Source organism: Canis aureus, chromosome 18 (genome assembly GCF_053574225.1).
Source record: "Canis aureus isolate CA01 chromosome 18, VMU_Caureus_v.1.0, whole genome shotgun sequence".
Lineage (NCBI taxonomy): Eukaryota > Metazoa > Chordata > Mammalia > Carnivora > Canidae > Canis > Canis aureus.
The window spans coordinates 8,742,110-8,760,346 of NC_135628.1; the positions used below are offsets into that span (position 1 = coordinate 8,742,110).

The 18,237-nt window shown below is 37.4% G+C and overlaps 1 protein-coding gene and 1 pseudogene across 27 annotated transcripts in view; one reads left to right on the forward strand and one right to left on the reverse strand.

Annotated features, from left to right (window-relative positions):
* Positions 1-18,237, reverse strand: part of LOC144288551 (uncharacterized) — a 200,659-nt gene that overhangs the window by 163,510 nt on the left and 18,912 nt on the right. For 10 of the 27 annotated variants that reach the window (XR_013356490.1, XR_013356488.1, XR_013356489.1 and 7 more), the window contains exons 4-6: positions 14,726-14,911; positions 9,533-9,615; positions 7,178-7,244 (exon numbers count right to left, since the gene is read on the reverse strand). Coding sequence is in view for 9 of the 27 variants with exons in the window: in XM_077856132.1 (XP_077712258.1) it covers positions 7,178-7,244; positions 9,533-9,615; positions 14,726-14,911 (336 nt within the window). In the remaining 18 variants the exon portion in view is untranslated. Of the gene's footprint in view, positions 1-40; positions 1,146-7,177; positions 7,245-9,532; positions 9,616-13,971; positions 13,996-14,723; positions 14,912-18,237 lie in introns of all 27 variants that reach the window. The other 17 variants (XR_013356487.1, XR_013356485.1, XR_013356486.1 and 14 more) reach the window with 7 other exon arrangements.
* On the forward strand, positions 5,708-6,594 carry LOC144288435 (melanoma-associated antigen B16 pseudogene; annotated as a pseudogene).

Sequence of the window (18,237 nt, forward strand, 5' to 3'; positions counted from 1 at the left end):
TCCCCTCCTTTGTTTTTTTTTTTTTTTTAATTTTTTTTACCTCCCCTCCTTTGAACCTAAGACTATATATATATATATATACTTTTTTTTTTTTTTTCAGTAAAAACTGCTTGAGTTCTTGACTTGGAGCCATTTATATCGAACTTAAGATCTCTACTTTTCCTCGATAACACTCCTACAAGCCTTGTTTGACTTGCTCTCTAATTCTACAATGCCCAAAAGTGATCTTTAAAAGGTAAATCAATAAAACATTTAGAAGACGGTATAGGAAATACTCTCATGCCTTCAGGATGAGAAAATGACTTCTTCAACTGAATGTAAGAAGTACTAATGTTAGGTAGAAGCTAGCTGTGAGCCGTGGAAGAAGCACCCCAGGCAGAATTCCAAGTTCTTGAAGGGAATGATAGAGACCTAAGTTGGAGGCAAGGCTGGTGATAAATAGGCTCTACACATTAGAACCCCAGGAGCACAACATCCCCACGCTGTAACTTCCAAGAACTTGGGACTGACAGACCAAGAGCCATGGTGCTTTCCTCTTCCACCAATGCTCCAGGGTAACCCTTAGACTCATTATAATGCATGTGCATTGGGGCACAGGCCCACTCCCATTGAGAAAGGTGGCCATGACAGTTCCAGTACAAACTGCATCAAGGGTTGACAATGAGTGGAAGCAGCTGTAACTTCCAAGAACTTGGGACTGACAGACCAAGAGCCATGGTGCTTTCCTCTTCCACCAAGGCTCCAGGGTAACCCTTAGACTCATTATAATGCATGTGCATTGGGGCACAGGCCCACTCCCATTGAGAAAGGTGGCCATGACAGTTCCAGTACAAACTGCATCAAGGGTTGACAATGAGTGGAAGCAGCCTCCGTTAGAGACCACCCCAGTGTACCTCCCAGCTCCTCTCAGCTCACAAAGATCCCAAAACATCCAATCCCAAAACAACCTAGAGGCTGGTTCCACCTCGGAAACCTGTGCTCTTTCCCACCTGAAGATATACTTTCACTTCAATAACCTGCTTTGTCCTTGCTACTTTCCTTCTGGCTGTCTTTATTTGATTGCAGATCTTCACACAAATCTTTTCACTGACAATCCAAGAACTGAGACCTCCATTCACAGAAGGCAGACTCTCTCACGGGTAACACTAATGGTGAAAGAGAAAATTGACAAATTTGATTATATTGAAATTAAAAAATGTATGTTCATCAAAGGCACAGTTAAGGCAGTAAAAAGTCAAGCCACAGACTGGGAGGAGATATGTGTAGTGTATACATATAACTACAAATCAATAAGAAAAAAAACAACAATGCATTAAAACAAATAAATAAATGGGCAAGAGCCCTGAACCAGTACTGCACAAAAGGAAATCCAAACAATAGACTTGTTGAAAAGTGACAAATTTCATCAGTAATCAAGGAAATGCAAACAAAAAATGCTATGAGACACTACTAATCACCTACCAAAATACTTCAATTCACCTCAAAATAACATGCTTGTATAATGAAAAAATCTATACACATCCCTGATGAAGGCAAAAAATTTTGAGACAATTTTTGGCATGTCTTATAAAAGTTGGAATATTCATTCTATGACAGAGCAATCCACTCCTAAATATATAACTCAAAAGAAATATGTGCACAAAAGTGTCCACAGAAGCATTCAAAATGGCTAAACCCGGCTATAACTCAAATCCCCAGGAAAATGGATAAAGTACGACACATTCTATGATAGAACACTCTACGGAAATGAAAATAAATACCTCCATCTAACAATATAGAAGAACTTTCAAAACACACTGGAACAAAGAAATCAGGAAGAGAGAACTGTATGATTGTGTTTACATAAAGGTCAAAACTCAGGCAAAACTAAACCATAAAGGGAAGAATAGCATTGCCTTTAGAAGACAGGGTTCATTGAGATGTACAGTTTTATCATCTGTGCATTTTTCAACGTGTTATTTTAAGCTTCCGTTAAAAATATATTAAAAATCACTGGCACTAGCAATTAGAAAATCATTGGATTTCTCAGAACATTTTCAAAAGGGTAATTTGCCTAAAAGGCAGATTTCAAGTTTTTATAAAAGGCAAAAGTGAGAAGCAAAGGGAGGCAGTCAGATCAACGCTGAAAGAGTCAAGCAGTACCAGCACCAGCTCCCCCAAATATACACAGTGCATCAGCCTATTTCCATGTACATTAAATTTGTTAATTACTCAATCTTTATTTTCACTTTCACAAGAATCTTCACAAAATCACTCCGGTTCCTATGATGTAAATTAACCATAGTAACCATAAACTAAATAATGAACATTTATAACCCTGTCTAGAAAAACAAAAACCATTTTCAGTTCTGAGATAGAAATGGTCAATATTGAAGGAAAAATAATTTTGACTCTGAATTAACATGATATCTAACTTCCAAATTTGTTTCTAAAATACTGGATATTGGGATCCCTGGGTGGCGCAGCGGTTTGGCGCCTGCCTTTGGCCCAGGGCGCGATCCTGGAGACCCAGGATCGAATCCCACATCAGGCTCCCGGTGCATGGAGCCTGCTTCTCCCTCTGCCTGTGTCTCTGCCTCTCTCTCTCTCTCTCTCTGTGACTATCATAAATAAATAAAAATTAAAAAAAAAATTTTTTTTAAAATAAAATACTGGATATTGAAAAGTGAGTTTTAATGATCAGTACAGTTATCTTAAGTTCCAATAGCAATACGTCTTTGGTATTCCTGTTCTATTTTCCACATTCTGGGTAAGATGACTCAGCAACACTTACTATAATTAAAAACTTAATATAAATATAGGAAATACGCTCCATTATAAAAGTTAATGCAGAGGCAAATGGAACAAAATAAATTTTCATTAAAAAAAGTAATTAATAAGAACTTCGCTGTCTGTGTTCCTAAGTCTGATTTCCTCATTAGAATTAGTTATTCAGTCCTCCATTTTGGAACTTGCTTACTTTCTTTTAATATAACACAAAGAGCCATTATCATTTAATTAAAACTATGCCATTAAATAGCTGACCTTTCACTTCATAAGCCTTGGTGCTAAGTTTGATTCAAATTCCAAGTTTTAAGTGCACTTAGCTGAAGGCAGAGGTATGTTTGTGAGTCTCGGATTCAGGGAACTGGCTTTAACGCAGCCCTTTGTGAATTTAGGTTTTCTGCCTCAGTCACTGACTCAGACTGTACATCTTTAGGAATGGTACCCTTTGGGAGGGTTCGCTACAGCTCTAAGTCACAAATTTGACTGGGATTGTTAAATCCCATGGTCAAAAGCTATCCAGGAAATATTGTGAAATAGTGATTAAAATTTCAATTCCACAGAATCATAATTTATGAAAGTATTCTCCAAATGAAAGTCAAAGTTAAATGCATTTGAAAGTTTCCCAAAAATGTAAACTTAATAACTAACACAAACATTTTTGTTGTTGTTGTTGTTGTTATAAGGTTAAGATTACTGGTCAGAGGACAGGATCATTTTCTTTAGCTATCAATACATAGTCAAGTTACCTTCCATAAATATGAGTAGTAGGTTCATTTCTGTGTGTTAGATTCTTCTTTTTTTAATTTGGCTTTTGATTTTTTTTTTTTTGGTCCTTTAAATTACAATATTAAGATGAAGCCATTGCCACAATACATTAATGTGTTCATCTCTCAAATACATGAAGCAAAATGTCTCCAGAGCACCCTCCTAAGACTGCTACAGAGATCCTGGAATAGCCCTGATTCTTGTTCCTTCTGAAACCCAGTGAGCAAATTCTTCTAATAGGGTTCATGTTTCATTAGTCTGTTGCTTGCAATCAACAATCTCTAACTGATACACCTGTGCACATGTAGAACACTTGCAGATAATTTACTTGCCTTTCTATCTGGACCTTAAGCTACAAAGTAGTAAAGATAAATTAAGACAGACCTGAGACAGAGAAGGGTGAGCAAGTAAGTATTTGGCTATGGGCTTCTATTTCTTTGAAGATCTGACCAAGGATCTTCAAAGAAATGGACTTGCAATATAATATCCTCAAAGAAATCTCTGATCCAGACATATAAAAGCTGAGAGGAGGTAAAATTTAAAAATTAAAAAAAAAAAATTACTAAGGGTTTGGATTGTCTTAACATGAAAGAGATTGGGGGGCACTCCTTGAGAATAAAAGTAGTTTAAAGATGAAAAAACAAATTAGTGTTTCACAGAGTAGGCACTAAACTAATACAATTTGTCATCTGAAAAGGAGCAAACTCTCAGACTGATCAAGGCAATACGTAGTATGGTAGAAATTTTCATTAGAAAAATAATAAATTTCTCTCTTTTCTCAATAGCAATAACTTTTTGGCCTCAAGACTTATTTATATACTCAGAGTCATTATCATTTATTTGAAAATAAAAATAGGTTTGATTATTGCTAAACAGAAACAACAGACCCGAAATGGAGTCACTTGCTAAGCGCCACCAACTTAATACCTAACCTAACTGCAGTTTCAGCCTGTCCCTGGAGTGGAATCTGAAACCAATCAGTGTGGAATTTCCTGATTAGCACTTGGGAGACAATCTGCAGGATGAGACCTCCTGCCCTTTCCCCTAAGGGAAGGTGACCTTGTCTGAAACTATTCTTTCTTTTCTTTGCTAATAACTTCCTTATCCCACCTCATTTCTGCCTATAAACACCTTCCATTTTGTAGACTCCTGGAGGCGCACTTCTATTTGTTAGATAGGATGTTGTCTGAGTCATGAATTGTTGGATAAAGCGGAACAGGTCTTTAATTTCACTAGGTTTGTTTTTGTTTTTTAACATGGAAATGTGTAAAGGAAAAAAATAGGTTAGAATACTTATGGAGGCTAAACTCACAAGGAATCTAGGGACTTGGGGGCATGTCACCTTACCCGGACTACCTTTCTCCACACCAGCCCCTTGCTTAAATCTTTTCAGTGACCTCCTACTGCTCTTGTAATAAAATCCCCAATTCCACAAGACCTCAATATGGTCTGGTCCCTGTCTGTCTGTCCAGGATCACATCACACCATGCCCTGTCTGACCTATACACCTCAACCATGCTGCTTTCTTTCAGGCTACCAAGAACAAAGAATAACTTAAGCTTTAAGTAGCCCTTGTTTCTTTAAGTCCCTTGTTTCTCATAGAAAGTGCTATATGCAAATGGAATGAAAACTGCTTGCTTTAAAAAACAATAATGCAGAGCTTCCAGGTTGGTGAACATGTGGGGATTTGGGAGAGTGGCACACCTGGGGAGGATGTGGAAGTTCCGTGTACTTTCCCCCTACCTTCCCCTATACATCTCTTCCACCTGGCTGTTCTTGAGTTATATCCTTTTATGATAAACTAGTGATCTTTTGTGCTCTTGAATGCCTCAAAATTAAAGAAGCCCAAGTTTATGTTATATGTGACAGAACTGAGCCTTCTAGGATATTTCGCTATCCCCAAGAAAATCTATATCCATCAGATTCCAGAAATTCAAGCTATACTGACTCAGTCTCAAGAAGACATTTTCTTCTGGGATATGACTATTAATAAAAAAGCAGAGTTGCTGTACCATTTTAAATTACTACCAGCAATGTATGAGGTGGATCATTTCCCTGCTTCATTACTGACATTTGGCAGTGACTCCTCATTGCCCACTTTCTGGTCCGCATTCCTGCTCACTGCCATCCACAAGAGACATCATGCCTCTACCTCAGAAGAGTCCTCAGTACTTACATGATCTACCTCTTCAAACCTGAAATGAGAGACCCCAAGCCTGGGAGATACACGGGTATCCAAACCTCTGGAGGAGATCTGTCTGTCTTTCCTCTCATCCTCTAAAGCCTAGCAAGCTGAAAGGAGGCTCCTGATGTTGGTATAGCTAGTATTCCTCAGAATCCTCAAGAGTTTCCATTCATCTTCCAATGTCACCATAGCCACCTCATCAAGCACATAGGTATGGGATCCAATAGCCAAGAAGAACTAAAATAGCACTTTATAGTCTGGGCCAGACCCCAAGAACGTGCCCATAGATAAGAGAGTAGTAGATTCATTGGTCATTTTCATGCTGCTCTGGTATCAAATGAATGAATCAATAACAAAGGCAGATCTGTTGAAGGACCACTTCACTGAGATCCTCCTGAGAGTCTGAGCACATGGAAGTGATCTTTGGCCTTGATGTGAAGGAAGTAGATTCACCACCTACCACTATGACCTCTTCATCAAATTGGGCCTCACATTTGATGGGTGAAAAGGGTGTGCCTGAGACCAGCATCCTGGTACTTACCTTGGGTATGATCTCTGTGAAGGGTGATGGTGTCACTGAAGAGGAAATCTAGGAAGTTCTGAATTGGATGGGGATGGATCCTGGGAGTAAGCACGTTGTCTTTGGGGAGCCCAGTGAGCTCATCATCCAAGATTTCATAAAGGAAAAGTACCTGGAGTGATTACTCAGGTTCCACAATGCTCCTACACAATTTGAATTTCTCTGGGGCCCAAGAGCCCACAGTGAAACCACCAAGATGAAAGTCCTAGAGTTTTTGGTCAGGGTTCATGGAACAAACCCAAGTTCTTTCCCACATCAATATGAGGAGGCTCTGAAAGATGAAGAAGATGAAGTCTGAGGCAGAATTTCAGCCAAGGCTGTCTGTATTTCCAAGGCCACTGCATATTCTACTGCCAAGTCTAGTCATTGCTCTTGCCGATAGTGAAGCCTGAGGCAGATTCTTCATTTTGTTAGAAAAGGTCAGTTAGCGATCATAGAATTTAGGTCTAAGGTAGGGCAGAAAGGAATGCAGTACATACTTCTCTATCTCCTATTTTAAATGTATAAGTTGAAAAAAACCTTTTTTTGGAAAATGTATACTTTTTATTTTTTGATCTTGGTACTATTCAAATATTGTTTCTTTCCTTGAAGTTTCAATTAGTTTAAAATTCTCCAAGCTTATGAATGATATCAGTCACACATTTAATGCTATAAATGAGGCTTAATAGTAAGAGTTTTGTTTTGTAAAAGAAATTGTGAAACCATCCATCTTATTTTGTCATCTAGAATGAGAACATGGCATTTCCTTGGAACTGTGAAAGAAATCTGCTTTAAGATAGTTGGGATCAATAGAAAAATAGAGAAGAAAATCTAAAAGATGCTCAAATCTTGGCATTCCTATCCTTTTTATTTTTTATTCCACAAAGTTAAAAGATACATACATGGATTTGCTTAGCTTTTCCAAGAACGTATGAGAAATAGATCTTCGTAAAGGAGAACTCAGGTTTACTGAGGGGAAAAAAAAACCCACAGAATTTTAATTTTCTCTTGCAAAAATCTTAACAAAACTTTGGAAATACAGTCATGAAAAGATACTGGGTTAAAATAAACACAGCAGGTTTTCCTGGTTTAGTAAATAAGATAGCGGTTAACTTTCTTCCATGGTACAGCTATTTAGGTAAGAATGCATTTTAATAATACCAGATGGTACCATTTATGCCTACACCTTAGCAAGGATACCTAGCAATTTGCATACAGCATTGATTTTCAAAGAACAAGGGGAAAATAAACTAGTAGCTAAAAGCAGAAGAGAAAGCTGTTGGATTCAATGAGAGTTTTGCATTTGAATAGTTGGTGTGAATCCTTGACTTTAAGTGTACTTTAAGTGTAAGTACTCAGGGAACACGAAAAGATTCCTATCTATCTTAAGTAAAGATACCTTGGGTTGCCAAATATTTTTTTTTTTTCTCTTTAAAGCCCAGAAATGTTATGCAAAATTTTTATTTGAATTTCAGGCAAAATTTCAAAAGCATTTTGCTTTAAAAAAAACAATCACCAATCTATTCCTCCAATCTGCCGGGGAATAAAATGTAAAGACTTCTCTCAACTTTCATCTCTATTATCAATAATGACTGGATCCTGCAGGATTTGAATTGTTTTCATTCAATCCTTGAAACCAAGTGCAAACGTATATAATCTGTATTTACTTTCTTCTCTCACTAGATCATAAGCCCTCTGAGGGCAGGGACTATCCCAGTCATGACTGTATTTGGTACTCAAGGCCAGGCATACAGCGGGCAGGCAATGTACCTCTTTGTTTCATAAATGCATACATAACTGCTCATGTGAGAAAAATTATTTTATATTCATATAATCTTTATACTTATATAAAATATATTTCTATAATTTATATATAAATATATAATAAATATATTACAGAATATAAATAAATATATTTATATTATAAAACCTCTTCTATATCTTCTAGAGAAGAACTATATGTAAGTATTTAATACTTAGCATATAGCATTCATTTGAATCAGACCAAGTGTCTAAAATGCACTTCATCCCCTGCAATTCTCAGTGCTCACTGAGATTTGCAGATGTCTGGAGGTAAGCTTCTTGTGGGGAGCAGGAGAGGCAAGAGAGGCCACAAACTGGAAGGAAGGACTATCCACCTGGGTAAGGAGCTGACAGTTGTGATGGAAACATACATACACAGCCGGATGCTTTAAGTCTAGTAGGTCCACACCACTCAACTGAATATAGTGTCCAGAGTCAGATGATACCTGATATAAACAGTATACCCCTACAGCTATTGTGAGTCATTCTTTATTCCAAAATAATCTTGAACTAGGCAGAGTGTGGATTATAAAACAAGATCCTGGCCTTGGGGGCTTATGTCCTAGATAATTGGTAGTCTGGGGCAGAATTTAAGAAGCCCATCCTCAAAAAAATAAAAAAAATAAAAAAAATAAAAATAAAAATAAAAAAGGCCATCCTCCAAACCAGATGAAAAGAACAACAAAAATAACAACGAGCAAACCATCAGCATTGACAATAGGAAAGGATCCTAAACTCAGGCCCCACATTTTGAGAAATATTATTTTAAACCAGAACAATTTGGAACAAAAATTTTTTTAATGCCAGGAATCAATCAATATGCTGTATAGCCTCTTGAAAAAATAAAACAGAAGAAATAAATTGCTGAAGAAAACAGACAAAATTCAGAGAAACAAACAATTAACCCTGCTTTGAGGGACCAGGTAGTGTGATAATCCCTGATAAAAATAAAAATACCCTAAGATGAATCCTTGTTCCCTAATACAAGTGAAGAGAGACTGAGCCCAGGCTGAAAGAATCACACAGAATCTGTTCTTTAAAAATTTCTACCAGCAGAAGAAAGGCAAAGAGGGTGAAAGGAAAAATGTTTTAAGGATAATGATCTTGACAGTACATACAGGCCTGACCAGATGGGAGAAAAATGAGAGTAAGGGAAAGCCTGAGGCCATGGAGCCTGTATATCAGATAAGAAAAAAAAGCTCTTCCAGGAAAAAATATAAACCCCAAGTTGTAGCATGACTTCTGAGTTGGTTTGGAACAAAATTTCAGGTTAAAACACACAGTGTGGATATAGGTGCCCAGGCCTGAGTCTCCTTCCCTCCCAGGCCTTCAGATCTTGGTGTGGGCGCGTGTTTATACTAACAGCTCGAAAAAAAAAATTAATTAAGCCTATTTCAGTATAACAGTGAAATTTTTTTTAGGTAGCTTAAATTCTCATCTGTTACAGTACTTACTTGTCATAGAAATCAGCCATTTCAGGACGGTTGAAGTCTGTAACATCCACAAAATGCTTATCAGTTGGGCATATTCTATAAACCTATTAAAGAAAAAAGATGACATCTCAACTGTATTAATGTGAATTGCTAGCACCTCATTAAAGATGCCTAAATGCAATGATCATTTACTGAACACAAGTGAGACATTTTTATCTCAAAAGTTGTTACTCTTTTAAGTTTGTTTATGGCGACTAATTGCATACTTATTATTATACAAAGTCTATTTCTGTGGTTCAAAACGCTGTTTTACAATTACAAGCAATCTAACAAATGAATCTGAATAATTTGATGGTAATAGAAGCATTCAGCGATTAGTCTTTTTATCAGGCTCTTGCTTCAATGCAGTAAGAAACATAATTGTTCAGAAATATATAGAAGAAATTTTTTACACCCTTGGTTAGTAACATTTTCAGATGACAACAGGTTGAATTTTTCTACTTATAACTCAATAAAAGCAAAGTAAGCTGCTTTGTTAATTGAAGCAAGGATTCCAGCAATCAGGGGTTATGATTGGATAGTTTTAATAACTCTCCATTCCACTGCATTGTCAGAGGGTATTCATTTAATTCTATTACTTTTGAGTGCATGAAATCCATACAAGGGAACATGTTCTCTAGTTTTTCCACATTTCTCTCTTCTAGTGGTTGAGAACATTGTGGCTACTATTCCATAATTCTCCATTCGAGCAATTATAAAAATCTCAAAGTTAAGGTCAAATCTGATGCTCCAAGTACTCATTATTTCAAATTGGAATGTTTCATGTTGGAAGGATTTCTTTCTTATTCTTCTTATTCTTTACTATTAGTGTGTGTGTGTGTGTGTGTGTGTATGTGAGAGAGAATGAGAGAATGAAAGAGGAGGAAAGAGCATCCTTTTATAAGATATCCAAAAATGGAGAGTTGCTTAGATTTTGAAGATAAATTTCAAATACTATGAAGTCATGGAAAAGGTCAATGTGTGTGTATAATATGGAAAGATCTTTAAGATGTTACCATTAGGAAAGTAAGTTGCAAAAATGTATTATATCTTCCTGTTTGGATTTGAGTCTCTTTAAAGAACATGAATCCTCTTGTATTAACTACCTGCTTATACCTCTTGGAAGCATATATCCCAAACTGCTACTGTCAAGAGGACTGGAAATCAGCGGAAGTAAGATTCACTTCTCATCCCTGACACCCAATCTCTCTGGGCCTTTCTACCCTTCTCTCTGTCCCTTGTCAGTTTCCTCTCTTTTCTACTTACTATCCTTAAATGCTAAATGTTACTAAGCTCCAGAGCCTATGCTGAGCCCTCTCCTCTTCTCCACTCTCCATCAATGACCTCACTTAGGGACCATGGCTTTCAATAGCCTCAAGTGCTTGTGACTCTCAAGTCAAAACTTCTGTTCCTTATATCTTCCAGGAAATTTTGAATCACGTAGCAAATAGGCCACTTAATATAACCACATGGCTGACTAATGGCATCTCAAACTTAATTTGACAAAAAAAAAAAAAAATAGAACTCTTTTTATCATTGAGTCCTTTCCAGTTGAACAAGTTAAACCACGATTCCCCCAAGTACTGAAGCCAAAATCCAGGAATTATCCTTGATTTCTCTTTTTATTTACACCCAATATTCAATTTATCAAGAAGTCCTTCCAGCTTTATCTTTAGAACTTCCTTTACCCATCCATTTTCTTCCATCTCTTTGACTATAGTTCACATCCAAGCAACTGTTGTACCTCATGCAACTTCTTAGAAGACTTCCTGCTCATTTCCCTGCATTCCATTTCACCCACGGTACCCAGAATGACCCAACTTTTTCTCTTTCTCTGCTTAACATATTCCAATGGCTTCCCCTTGCTCCTAGAACAAATCCTTACTTCTTACACTAGCTAGAAAGCCCTACAAGCCTGAGCCCTGCCTAGCTCTATGACCTCATCTTAGATTGTCCCACCCTTTTCCCACTAAGTTCCATTCATACTGGCTTTATTTTGTTTCCTCAAATGCACCAAGCATGTTCCTACTCTTGCATCTTTCCATTAGCTGTTTCTTCCATTCAAAATCTTTTTTTATTCGTGTCATTCAAACCCTTAACCGAGACTAATACTCAGAAGTGGAGTGTTGCCATAATAAAAGCCTAAAATATCCTATTGATTTAGCAGTGTGATGACAAGAATAAAGGACACTAAAAATCTGGTGACTCTTGCTATGCCACAGCAAAACTTTTGGTAACAGGGTCTCCTGTGATAATTTGGAAGATAAATCATATGCCTATCATGCCAACAGCTCTAATGGAAGCATCTGAAAAAAAAAAAAAAAAAAGCCAGAATGTCACTATGCATTTGCAGCTCCTTGCCACTTTTTGGCAAGTTATTACAAGAGAGATGAGATCAGGTAAGGACTGGCTGTTTGCAAGAGGTAAAAGGATAGAGTATCTATAAGTCTGGGGCTAGACAAGGTCAGAAGAGTTTAACAATGTCAGCAAATCCCAAACAACAGAAGATGTTTTTGCTCATATCCTTTTTCAAAAACCTTACATGAGTCCAAAGGAATAAAACAATTATTCTCAACTGGTTACAGCCTAGTGCCCCCCCACTCCCCTCCCGGGAATAGTTGGCTATTTCTAGAGGCACTTTTGGTTCTTATAACTGAGAGGGAACTACTGGTATCCACTGAGTAGAGTCCAGGGATGTTGCTAAACATCCTTCAATGGACAGGACAGCCCCACATGGTACAGACTCAACCAAGACTTGAAACCACAAAACGCTTACAAAGAAACATAGTGAAAAAGTTCCTTGACATTGGTCTTGGCAATAATTTTATAAATTTGACACACGAAGCACAAGCAACAAAGCAAAAATAAACAAGGGGAATATATCAAACTCAAAAGCTTCTATACGGCAAAACAATCAACAAAATGAAAAAGCAACCTAAGGAATGGAGAAAATATCTGAACACCACGTATCTGATAAGGGGTTAACATCCAAAAGTAATTCATACAACTCAATAGCAAAATTACCACCACCACCATCATCAACTTCATCTGATCAAAACTGGGCAAGGGGGCTCCTGGGTGGCTCAGTTGGCTGAGTGTCCAACTCTTGGTTTCAGCTTAGGTCATAATCTCAGAGTTGTGAGATCAAACCTCCAGTTACACTCTGTGCTCAGTGGAGTCTGCTTGAGGCTCTCTCTCTCTCCATCTCCCTCTGCCCCTCCCTCCATTTGTGTGCTCCCTAAATAAATCAATTCATTAATTTTAAAAAATAGGCAAAGGACCAAAGGAAGGAAAGGAAATTCTAATGGCCAACAGGTACATGGAAAGGTGCTCAACACCACTAATCATAAAGAAATGCAAATCAAAACCACAGGGAGGTATCACCTCACACCTGTTAGAATGGCTAAAATAAAAAAGACAGGAGATATCAAGGACTGCTGAGGATGTGAAGGAAAGGGAACCCTGTGCACTGCTGGTAGGAATGTAAACTAGTACAGCCAGAATGGAAAATAGTATGGAAGTTCCTCAAAAAATTAAAACTTGAACTACCATATGATCCAGCAAACCCACTACTGGGTATATATCCAAACGAAATCTAATCACTATCTTGAAGAGATATATGCAACCCCTTGTTCACTGCATTATTTATAATAGTCAAGACATGGAAATAACCTAAATGTCTATTAACAGATAAATGGATAAAGAAAAGAATACAGAGGACACCTGGTTGGCTCAGTCAGTTAAGTGTCTGACTCTTGATTTCAGCTCAGGTCATGATCTGAGGGTCATGGGATTGAGCCCCATGTTCAGCTCTGTGCTGGGCATGAAGCCTGCTTAAGATTCTCTTTTTTTCCTCTCTCTCTCTGCCTCTCCCCCACCCCCTGCTGTCATGTGCACTCTCTCTCTCTCTCTCTTTCTCAAAAAAATAAAAAAATACACAGAGAGGAATATTATTCAGCCATAAAAAAGAAAATTCTGAAAAAAAAAGAAAATTCTGCAATATGTGATATAAATGAACCCTGACAGCATCGTAATAACTAAAATAATACAGACAGAGAAAGATAAATATTGTATAATCTTATTTATATGTGGAATCTACAAAACCCAAACTTACGGAGACAGAAAACCGATTGGTGGGTTGCCATTGGTGGGTGTGGGGGAAATGATTGAACCTGGTCAAGAGGTACAAACTTCTAGTTATAAGATGAATTAGCTCTGGAGATGCATTGTATAGCATGGTGACTATAGTTAATAATACTCTATATTTGAAAGTTGGTAGGAGAAAAGATTTTTTAAGCTCTTACCACCCACAAAAAATTGCAACTCTGTGAGGTGATAGATGTGCCAACTAACCTTAATGTGGTAATCATTTTCCAACATATACATATATCGAATCATTACATTGTATACCTTTAACTTACACAAAGTCAATTATATCTTCATAAACTTGGAAAAAAAAAAAGAATTAACTCCTTCAAAATGCCAGTAGTGCTGAGATTGAGAAATCCTGTGTAAAGATGTGTGGCAAAGATCAGATGAAGTTTGCCTTCCTACCCAAAAACACAGATGCAAGAACTATGTGGCAATAAATTGGACTGAAACTAAAGATCGAGAAATCTAAGATTTCTAAGTTTGTTTTAATTGAGCTCAAAGAGAATCCCACAAGATTGCATCAGATTGATCAGGAATTGCATGTATCACAATACCAAAAGGCAGCTTCATACCCTGCAAAGTGGGTTCCTGGCAAAGACAGAAGGATTATTTGCAGTTCATCTCATGTTTAATTAATGACCAAGTGCCATCAATGTGACACTGATGTACCAGGTATAAAACTAAGCGTTTCGTTCAGACATTTTCCAAAGATATCTAAAATCTGCAAAGATGTAAAGATCTTCTTTCAGAGATTCTTAACATTGAAAAAGCATGTTAGTGAAAGTTTATGTGATACAGCTTTACATCAGTCACGTACTCAAGTCTTCTGTTTTATCATTTTTGTCCAGGCTTTTTATGTTATCATGAGGCCATGATTTCTAAATTTCTCCCCCCAAATTTATAATTAGTAACTTAGTGTTCTCACTCCACACTTCATATTGAGGTTAAAATTTTAGCTAACAGAAGGAACATATATTAATTTAAAATTCATAATGTCAAAAGCTTTTTGAAAATTACATTTACCTTTTCATGTTCTTCATGCTCATCAAACTCTTCATTTTCATTTATAATAGACTTGACGATGGCACCTCTGAATATGAAGGTACAAATGTGGGAAGGATTTAACCTGAGGCCATAGTTCAAACCATAAAGGGCTCTTTTGATTTCTTTGTATGAATTCCACATGAGAGCCCTAACACAGTACACATTCTGGAAAATATAAAAGGCATGAAAAAAGTGGTTAATCGTTAGGCTTTTTAGAAAGCAGAGTCAAAACAAGCGAAAAAGATATAAAGCAGGCTAGCATAGTTGAAAGAGCCCCAGCCCAGGATCTCAAAGATCTGCATTTTGGTCCCATGAGTTGCATTAACTAACACATTTGTACTAATTTGCAGTCATGTAGCTTGTGCACTGGAAACTCAGGAGCACCATTCACATGATCTAAGTTAGATCATGCGAACGATGCCTCTCAGTATTGGGGTCTTTTACAATCTCATATACCTTGAGCCCATATAACTTCAATCAATTCCCTGGATCTCAGTTTCCTCACCTGCAAAATGAGAGAATTGAAACAGGTATCTTTCAGGCTTTTCAAGCTATAGAGTCATCTCAAGCTTCATAGTCATCTTTTCCGTGCATTTACATTCATTATACTCATTAGCTCTGCTTATCTTTTTAGAAAACTGTATATATCATTTGGTGATAAATTGTTAATAATACTCATGTAACACTTCACCAGTCTATTTCACTGAAAGTGAAGTTTTAAAAGATTTTTTAAAAATTTATTCATGAGAGGCAAAGACACAGGCAGAGGGAGAAGCAGGCTCCCTGCAGGGAACCCGATGTGGGGCTCATCTGAGGACCCCGGGATCACAACCTGAGCCAAAGGCAGACACTCAACTCCTGAGCCACCCAGGTGCCTCTGAAAGTGAAGTTTTTAAAAGCATAGTTTATGATGTCGATGTATAGTAGTAAATCAGCTATAGTATAATATTATGAATTACAGCAATTTGGAGCTTAAGTCTTCCTCAATTTTGCTTTTATGATCCAATGTGCACAATTCCCACTGACTTAAAAACTAGTCAAGGAGATATACCATGGCAGATAGACATAAAAATAGGAAGAATTACAGTATCTAAAAAAAATAGCAAGCAGAGATGATAAGGAAAAGAATCATAGGAAGAGTGCACCATTATTAGTCATTTATTTTACTTTTCAAATTCACCAAACTATAGCATTCAGAATGTTCAAAGAAATAGCTTTGCTTCTCTCACCTGTCCTAAATCAATATAGAGAATGTCAAGAGTATATATTTTTTCATAGTCTCTCTTTACATTTTATTGTCAAGAACAAAATGGATAATAAATGGATTCAATATTCTGATTAATATTCATTTACATAATATGTTCATAAATGGTTACAATTCACTGAACGTCACTACAGGACATGCTGAAATTCTCACATATTTATGAAGTGCAAAAAGATCGTTAAACTGAAAATGGGCCATTGGAGTAATCTAAAAGCAATTGATGGCAGTTAAGGGCTCACCATCTGAAACTAGACCCCCAGAGCTGGCTTTGGACATAGCTTGTATTGGAAGCAAAGATGGGTAGATATAGAAGGCTGGAGAAGAAAGTAGAAGATTAATCTGAGTGGAAAACTGGCTTTAATAATTCTTTACTTTTTTGAATAGAAAACTAAGAAAATGCTTGAGAAAGCTTTGACAAAGCTTAGTAAGATAAAATGCAGTTGTTTCCCCATCAAAACTTAATACTTTAACTGTTTTTATACCCTGGGGATGAAAGTGAGATTATCAAGAGCTTTTGCCGCCTATGCTTATATACTAGGCATCTGTTGCTGGGTAACTAATTACTGGCAACACAAAGCCCCTGGCTAGAGCTGGGCTCTCATCTGGAAGTTCAACTAGAGAAAGATCCATTTCCCCACTCATGTGGTTGATGGAAGCATTCAGTTCCTTGCAGTTACGGGATTCTGAGTCTTGTTTAAAAACAGCAAGTAAAGAGAGAGATAAAGTCTACTGGCCAGACAGGATCTAGTATAACATAATCATCATAGGACATCCCATTATCTTTACCATATTCTATTGGTTAGAATGAAGTCATAGGTCCTGCAAGAAAAGGTAATGACACTAGGAAGTGGGGACCATGAGGACCACCTTAGAGTTTGTTTGCCATAGTTTACCCTCTGGCCATTAGGATTCACATCTCTTCCATATGCAACGTAGATTTTCTCTTCATAAGATTCCCAAGAGTCTCAGTGCATTAAAGCACCAAAGTTCAAAGTCAACATCTAAGACGGGTTCTGGATAGAATCTATTCAGTGCAGCTCCTGAGAGACAATTCTTCTCCATCTGCAGATCAGTGAAACCTAAAGTTATCTGTCCCAACGACCCACCACACAATGGTGGGATAGGTGTGGGAAAACAGCTATGGACATTCCAGTTCATAAAGGGGAGAAATGGAAGGCAAAAAGTGTTACCAGCCTGTAGCAGCTCAAAAATCAATCTAGCCAGACAAAAATTGAGAGTTTCTTTATTAAGTTTCAGTAATTCTCCATGGCTCTCAGCCCAGTCATCTGGGATCTTGGTTCTGCCCTTTGAAACATCTTTCCTTTCTCATAAATGATAGCAAATATTTACAACCAAGTAGTTTTATCCGCCTGCTTGCTGACAGGAGAATGTTGGGAGTCCAACAGCCTTCTTTCATTTTGTACTCTCTTCCCACGCAAAATGGAGGTGTTTCTGCTGAAATAATTTTCTCAAAACTTTTGTGTGTCTCCCATGGATTTCAATGGGATTCATTCCATGAGTTGAAAGCCACACCCACTGATCTTTTCAAGATAATCTTCTTTTTTTCTCTTTGGCTCTGATTGAGATGCCTAAAGAACAACAAACTAAAGCTTCCTAGAGTCCTGTGGTTTGATTGGGAGGAAACCCTTCATCTCTTGAAAAGACTTTGTATGACGGAATATTCTCACCTTTTGATCTTTCCAGGATTAAACAAAAGGTGGTACAGTCACGTCCTCAGCTTTTTCTCTAGGTCACATTGCTTTAATTCTAGCATGTCATCATCTGCAGAGAGATTTCAAAATCATCAGGTCCTGGGTTTCCTGCTCTTTAATAGTTCTTTCTACAATCTCTCTCTTTCTTCTCTCATATTTTTCTGTAAGAGCCTTCAAAACTTGGCTTGGAAATATCTTTAGCTATGGTTCTGCTTTCCACATCACTGCCAGAAACAATCTTTCTAACTTTGTGCTATTACATAACGAGGATTCCTTGTCCTCCATTCTTCAGTAACATGCTCCTTACTTCCTTCTGGATCCTCTGACGGGTTCCTTGAAGCCCTGGTTTCTTCTACCAACCTGTTGGAGGCAAATCAGGCCTTCTCTAGCAGGACACTTAAAATTTCCAGAGATTCCACCTATTGTTTGGTTTCCAAGCCCCTCCTACATTTTTAGGTGTTTGCTACAGCAGTATCCCAGTTCCAGATGCTAAAGTCTGTGTTTGTTTGCCATTG